Source organism: Schistosoma haematobium, chromosome 7, assembly GCF_000699445.3.
Source record: "Schistosoma haematobium chromosome 7, whole genome shotgun sequence".
NCBI lineage: Eukaryota > Metazoa > Platyhelminthes > Trematoda > Strigeidida > Schistosomatidae > Schistosoma > Schistosoma haematobium.
In genome coordinates this window covers 6,789,300-6,797,488 of record NC_067202.1, presented here as the reverse complement: position 1 = coordinate 6,797,488, position 8,189 = coordinate 6,789,300, and the positions used below count along the sequence as shown (strand labels likewise).

The window sequence follows — 8,189 nt, the reverse complement described above, 5'->3', positions numbered from 1 at the left end:
TTTCATCATATTGAATTCAGAGTTTATCTCATGAACTTGCATTAAAAGCGACGGAAGAATACTGTTCGCCAGCAGAGTTTGCTGATGATATACTAAAGCTCAATGATCGATGTTTGTTGGCACAACGATCAAAAGTTTCTTTCGAAAGAACTGAGAATAAAGAAATGTTAGTTCAATGAATTTGAACAGTTTTGTCACTCGATGTTAATTTTGTAGGTGCCGAAGAGTGTTAGGGCGTGTTATTCTGTGTACCATTTGTTACTTTCTTTTCTCTTCAAAATATTTTTCAACGCATTTTCCCCTTTATTTCCACTATGTTAGTTGATTGGGATTGTAAAAAAAACAATCTAATATCAGCTTAAGTGGACCCTTTGGGTGTCATTAAGCAACATGAGCTAGATGATTGCTTTAAAGAGCGTTTAATATCTTCCTGAGTGATAGCGAAAGCTTCAAAGTAGAGCTGGCTAGTTCAGAGAACTCGGAAATGTTTCGCAGTATTATTGCTCTTTAGATAAATTTAAAAACCAGATATTAATGATCTTGTTTGTTACGATACTCATGGCTAAGGTTTCACATTTATTTTCATGGTAATAGACATTTTTAAAGGAGTTAATTCTTATCTTATCGCTGTCCGGAAACAGGCATCGGTTACGATTATTAAATGAATTATGTGTCAGTCACCACATAGAATCAAGTAGGTGTTATTTTTCTGTTCAGTTTAAGAACACGCCTTCTAGATATTACCATCAAAATATCATCGTGAATTTGAGATATTCTATTGACTTACAACAGCTAAGTTTTTAATGGCTTTTCTCCATTACTTAACAGAAATACGAACACAAAAGAAAGTGGTCAGGTAGATGCAATAGATCTTTATCCGTTAAAACATTTGAGCCCCGGTGAAAAGGTAAGAAATAATTGACCTTGTTTTAGCTTTAATGTGGAATGAAAGTATGGTGGACAGATTTTATCCAAAAAATATCAAAGTGTATCAATTTTGTTTGTGACATTTACTTGTACCCAAAAATCGCCGGTCAAACTATGTGATATTCGCATAAAGTGTCTTTTAAACAGAACAATCAGCTTATAAGTAATGGTGTTGATTAATTAATTGCAGTCGAGGTATGACTGGAAACAACGGAAGCCCATCTGTAATGATAAGCACCTACAAAACAAACTTATTTCTGCGAATCTCCTTCATCAACAATGATTAATTGTTTACCATATTGCTTCATTTCAACATAGATTGTATCACGTAGCAACAATGTTTTACCGCTCAACATTTGTACAGCTAAGATAAGGAATACTAAAAATGGTATATACAGCTTGCAATAATTTCCTGCTTAACATACAGATGTATGAAGAGTTTTTTTCAACATACTTCCCTCAGTTCATACAATTGTGAGCCAAAATGACTGATCAGTGGTAATAAGTGTGAAATAAGCAAATGTTTAAAAAATTACAAGACATCCTTTTCAGATCTTTTGTAAAATAAATCCGTTGACATTAAAATAAAAATAGGTATATCTAAATTAAGCTAATAAAACTAGTCTGACCGTGAATTATTCTTGATATTCACATTCATTCTCTCATTGATCTGAAAATTTTCATATCGTTTCCTCGTGAAGCCTGCACTTGTTTCTTAATAATAATGTCAAAAGTTATGTATTGATCAATACCGGTTTAATGATATATATGTACCCTGTCAGTAATTGGTAAAAAAAACATCATTTTTGATAAAGATTAGCCCTAATGTGTACTTGGCTCCAACTTACAATGTTGTCACGATAACTGAAGAGGCATTCCTAAGCGTGTTGTATTCAGCACCTTACCCCTCATTAGAAGAATTTTAAGGGGATTTTACTGCTTTTGTAGAATTTTGTGGCTAAAACCGATCAATACCAGTTATATATACGTGCATCATCGCTGTCTCTCTCATAAATGTTTAAAAATTAGTTTATTGATCTTAATTTTGCACATCGTTCTCGAGTTTGTTTCAACTGATCTTTTCGTGTTATGTTAAGATTGTAAGTAACTAAAGAAGATCTGCGAAACAGAGAGAATAATCTTGTTTTACCTCGTCCTTTCTTCTTGCTCGGATTAATTTTGGCCTGGTTATTTATTCTCTGAAGAAATGGCTCACACTGTGTCATGAAACGTCAGAAAATCTCCTTTTTCTACTCACTGGGTTATTAAAAATATATTATCTTTATTTATAACAATCTCCTCAATGCTCAATTTATTTGAATTTATAAAGTCAAACCTTGGTAATGATACCTAAAAAGTACTACAATGTTTGGTTTCATGTACTTTTCACCGGTTGTGTATTTTAATAAAATGGATGAAATAATATATTCGTTCTTCTTCCATCCTTTATTTTCATAATTCAGTTTAAATTAGAAAATGCTTTGAAAATATTAAGCGACCCAAGTCATCCATTTAATCGTCAAACAGTACAGAATGCATATGGAATACAACTTCCAACAATATTACAAACACGCGTAACTGAAGAGCAACAACGACAAAACGTAAGTGTGGTTTATCAGTAATCAAAATAACATTCACAAACAGATTTACGGATTTCATAATTAAAAACTTGTTGGTGTTTCACTGGGTTGATAGATAAATTTATTATGAAACGAAATATTATTAAAACGTGAACTCTTGTACACTCTTGTACCAATATTTGTGTGTTCAAATAAATAAACAAACTATTCCTAAAAAATAAGGCACCATCACTGAAACCAGTTATTATTGGTATTCAGCTGTTGACTTTATTTTAAGTCATACAGTAAAGTAGATTGAAGAAATACTGAAATCATTAAGGTAGCTAAATTTATCGTTTGCATTGACTCTCAAATTTTTAATCGAACGGATTTTGAAAGTCTTACTGATCAGTTCAATGAAAATTTTCTAGAAAACTAAAGCTGTCAACCAATAACAGTCTAAGATGGTGAAACACGGATAAAAGTGAAGATCACATACAACTAGTGAGGTATAACTTCTGTTTAATCATATCAATTAATAAGAAAAGAACAACGTTTTTAGTTGTTGAGGTATTTGGTTTTACACAGGTGTTGCTTCTGGTTTCTTAACCCTATAGAAATATTGATAAGAAGGTCCTTCAATAAAGTAACGACATTTAGAAGGACGAATTAAAAACAAGCACTATCTGTCAACTTTCAGGCATAATAATAATGAAGTAATTCAATTACACAGTAAAGGTTTATGTAATTTATTTCAAATCATACCACTTTTGTAGGGGCTTGTCATATTATTACTAAGTGGTATAAACGGACATAGATGAAGGAGTTATTGAAAATCCAATTTATCTTCCTGAACGTTGATCGCTATTACCGTTCATTCATCACTTATGCATAAGTTTCACAATATATCAAAGGAGTGGATCTTTCAATTAAATTATTTTTATCTCTTTTGTTGAAATTCAGAAAAAGATGCAAGAAAGTAAAAGTCAGTCAAATGTCGCACTAACTACCGTCAGAAAAAAGAAGAGAGATTTAAAAGTATGCATGAATTACTGTAATCACTTGGCCTTTTTAAACGCTATCCACATTCAATGTCTAATGTTACAAGCAACTTCAAGTTTGTTCAAATGTAATCGAATGTAATTAGTCTACTTACCGAACTGGTCATTTTCAGTAGGCCTATAGGCAACTAATGATCACTTCAGTCAAAATTACTGTCATTCCACTCATTGTTTTCTGATGATTTTGTATTGAACGGGAAATGTTTTAATAATTTATATCAGGTATTAATCCAGGTTGAATATTTCTGTCAGGTATTGTTTTAAGTGATTCAATTATAAAAACACCTTCCATGACAACCAAGATAGTTATGATCGTATGATGTCGAATATGCCATATTTATCGACCACAATAACTTTATTTACTATAAATATATGTGAGCACTTACTAGCTTACTAACAATACGCATATTTAACTGATCCCATTCATCTGTATAATTTACTGATACCACAGTTAATATTTCGTATAATATAACCGGTTGGCTGTGAGGATTTCAGACAAATCAGTCCATTAGTGCACCTTAGTTTTTAGTAATCTTTTTGGTCACATAAGTTCGTGAGGAAAACCGATGACGAAATCTTCTTAATGTGTTTCAGCTTGTTTCATGAGTGGTTATTGTAATAGTAGTTAAGACTGAATTAACCACCCTAGATATTTCTATTATGTATATTGGCTGTATTGTATTCACCAGCTGCAGCTGTTAGTCTATAATCTCAAAGACAATCTCGAGGAACTGAGATACTAGTAACTAACCTTCCGACTCATTGTTCAGTGCGTGTAGTGCACGTCGAAGTAGGTACGTTAGAGTAGACGTCAAAATAAGCAGATCCCCAACAAGTGCGAGACACAAATCTCTCAACCACTAGGTAGTCCAGCTGCGTCAGCAGCTGAGGAACTAGGAAATCTCGTGTCTTCTCATCAACAGAGTCTACTCCATAAAATGACTCCTTCACCCAACGCCACAGCAACGTCCCCATAGCCATCACCACATCCCACCTCAGTACCTCAAACAGCTGCAGCTAGGGCACTTTCATCTTGATTCTGTGATTTGTGAATAACATGTGTATATACAAAGGGTAAAATATTCAGTTTTTTTCAATCTTCATTCAATGACAAAAATTGAAGTTGATTCAATATGATGAAACGTCGGATAATAATTGCAATGCTTTAAATTTGATTCAACGTGGTCTAATTCCATCGAATGCACAAATTACATTTGATCCATCACCAATGCAAACAAAATCAATGCATTTAATATCACCAAGTACAAAATTACCACAACAGCCTATTACAATTAATGGTAAATTCCTTTGTCCTTATCATTATTTTTAATAATGATTTCAGATTTTGTAGAATGGATAGAATGTAACTAGAAGTAGTGAAATTCAAGACGCGTGTTTTGTCCTACTAGCAACTCATTAGTTAGGTGTCCCTGTGTTCTCGGTTTGATCCTCACACTGGGACTCGAATGAAGTACCTTTCTCCTCAAACGCCATTGAGTTATTTATTTAGATACTGAGTCCAAACAGCCATTCACTAATGGCCACATTCCATCAACTCCATATAAACATATGTTATAATGGTTATATCCAAACAACCCACATAGGATGCACATATGTCAACCAAAACTGCCCAAATTTTGGTCAGTATGTCAACTATAGGATGATTAGAACCATTATAAATCAAATTAATAATTTAAGTGTTGTCATGTTTTCACTTGTTAGGTGGTTAGACGAAGTAAACAGAAGTTCCTGGTCATTCATGACCGGAATATAATAGTAGTAACGTCTCAGATAGTAGAATTGAGTGAAATAGATGTTAATCCTATAAGAAATGTTGATTCCTCCAGGGCTGATTGTATTCCATAGTTTACTGTACACTCACGGTTTAGCATAAGATCAATTACATGACGTCTAAATCTCATAGAGAATCTCATTAAAGTTGAAATTTAGTCATTTATATGACTAATTTTTGAGTTGATTCACAAAATTACGTGTTATAATTGTGAACCGAACTTGAAAGTAAACAACTGAGATATTGTTCAACGCACGGAAAAGGAAAACGATAAATGGTAGAAGATTTGTTTCACAATCTAGAACATAAAAACTGTGACAGATTTTTAACTGAATTTGTCCAGTAATATACAGACATTACTTGTATTGATTATTAGTCAGCGTATATTACACATAACAGAAACAGTGGGAATAAAAAATGGATTTTACATTAAATTCATATAAATGATTGTTATACTGAATCTATATATGATTTCACATTTAGCCGCTTTCTAACGTTAGACAAAATATCATTCAATAATATCAATGTTTTATGGCTCATACTATCCTGACATAGTTGGACTCCAGTACTCCTTAGTTTTCAGCAGTTATCTAGACGGTTTCAGTTTGGCAGTAAGTATGAACTACTATGTTGGTGGGTACAGACTACCTGAATGGAGTCTGAGTGATAATTGTAACCAACGAATGGAGACATTGACTGATATGGTTCATAATTAGTTATAGTGGCTCACATATATTCACGCTTTGTCCTCTTCAGTTTCAAAATGATCTCATACTTTTTACTCTTCTAATTAATTGTTTTTTTCTCAAACTATATTGTTTATGCCTTAGGTTTTCTATTACTACTGATACTCTTGTTACTTCTACAACGGTGGCATTTATCTTGAAAATTTCACCACCTCCTGCCAAGATTTAGTTTTGTAATTTGAACCGTAGCATATATGTTCTAGGCTTTAAATTGCTTAAGATTGACTATTCGAATTTCCACAAATCCTCTTATCCGTCTTAAAAATATTTGTTTTTGTTAAATCTCATTAGACTTATGTCCAATCTATGAACCTACTAATATTCATGAAGTCCCAAAACCCATAACACTTAAAAAGAAATCACGTAGTGTTCTATCTGACTCAAAATCTGTTGCCGTACGTGATGTAAGCAAAGTTGATAGAAATACAGAATCTGTAAGTTATCATCATTTTACGGAGGCAAAGCTCTTTATTTACATAATATATAATGATAAACATTCATTTCAGTTGATCGTACTAAATAAATTGACTCATTGATAGTACAAACACTTGGCAAATATACTTTTGTTGTAACACAATGAAATATGACCAGAATGAAAAAAATCATTTAATTTTTGTAGCGTATTGAGATGGTTGCTGAATTTCACAGTTTACATCATAACCTGACGTTTAGTTCGACAATCAACGAAAATCACGTAGCAATAAGTAGTTGTTTCGTCCTGGTTTGTGACTCCTCGGCAATTACCATCAACAATCCTAAGGGGGGGGTCCGAATCCAGGACCTTAAGATCTCGAGGCAAACACAATTTAAAGAGTCTTTTTAATTGGAAAACCGCAGAAATTTCTAGGTGTTGAAAAACAAAACAAACCTAAGCAGATAAATGTAAACAGTATGTTTATGTTAACAGTAGATATCCTGTATTGAAGATTCTGAATTTGACGTTGGCTGACAGTTGTTTTGAGTTTTATATGTTCTTCAATTATAGAAATATTGCCCTTGCTTTACCAATCCTTGCCGTCACATCTGCATTAGATCTTCCTTGTTCATCGATAATTCTGCCCAGATACATGAAAGTTCCTCTTGTAGCTCTTCTAGGGTTACTGCTGGTCTCAAGACCGGGTAAAGGAGGAGGGTTGGACATGAGGTCAGCAACCCGACCTCATAGAAAAAAATATGTCACTAATTTATGGCTGGCATTCTATTCATATTAAGTTTGTTTGAAACAAATCAGAACTTGGTATTGATATCTAAATCAGTATTATCCTACTTTATTCACATTCATTGCCTTTACATCTAAAGGTATTTATCACAGAAAATCCTACCTTGTCAAGAAGACAGGCATCTTCCAAAGCTACTGTAAGTTACAGTTAATAAAATATCGATACATATAGGTCAGTTTATCAAATCTATTTATATATTCTTCACTTGTGATAATCATTAGTTTTATTGGTAACGACCTGCATTTTGTCGCTGTTGATGTTAAAGACTACGATTGTTCCATCTGTATTAGTATATGTATATCTTGAGCAGATGATGTTCATATTGATGTTTGGTGACAAGTTTTAGCAAAGTGTGAACATGTACACTAGAATCCAGATACATCCTGGTGAGAAGTTCTAAATAGAACGAAGTTTTTAGCCCATTGTTTCGCACTACTAGACAGGAATCAACAGTACTCTTTGTAATGAATGTACTTTTTTCTGTAGCCTCCTCCTTGTACACCGATAACTACTTGTTCATCACATGGCAATTTTTGGCTAACTACAGAAGAAGGACTATTTCAAACACAATCAGAAGATTATCAAGCATTTGAGGCACAATTTACTGATAACTGGGACAAGTAAGCAATTCCTATGTAAATATTTAAATGGTCTTTTTCATCAAAGACTGACAACTAGAAAATTATCATAAGCCAGGTAACATCTAACAATTGTTTAGTATGTAATGAACATCATAATTTGCATCAAAAATAAATAAACTACTCATGATTATGTTGCTATTATTTAACTTCTAACGGATTCTAGTGACAAAACATCATCTGTGAATTTGACGAAATCGAGAGTTGAACGATTGATTACCAAGTATAAAAAGCCCCCGATCGCTG

The 8,189-nt window shown here is 33.1% G+C and overlaps 1 protein-coding gene across 1 annotated transcript in view; it reads left to right on the top strand.

Annotated features, from left to right (window-relative positions):
• Window positions 1-759: 759 nt before the first annotated feature.
• MS3_00009505 (uncharacterized protein) overlaps window positions 760-8,189 on the top strand; it is a 54,867-nt gene continuing 47,437 nt past the window's right edge. Inside the window, exons 1-7 of the mRNA XM_051217889.1 lie at window positions 760-907; window positions 2,391-2,528; window positions 3,450-3,524; window positions 4,671-4,845; window positions 6,377-6,519; window positions 7,385-7,441; window positions 7,792-7,925. Coding sequence (XP_051064321.1) covers window positions 3,456-3,524; window positions 4,671-4,845; window positions 6,377-6,519; window positions 7,385-7,441; window positions 7,792-7,925 — 578 coding nt within the window. The 5' untranslated portion in view covers window positions 760-907; window positions 2,391-2,528; window positions 3,450-3,455. The remainder of the gene's footprint in view (window positions 908-2,390; window positions 2,529-3,449; window positions 3,525-4,670; window positions 4,846-6,376; window positions 6,520-7,384; window positions 7,442-7,791; window positions 7,926-8,189) is intronic.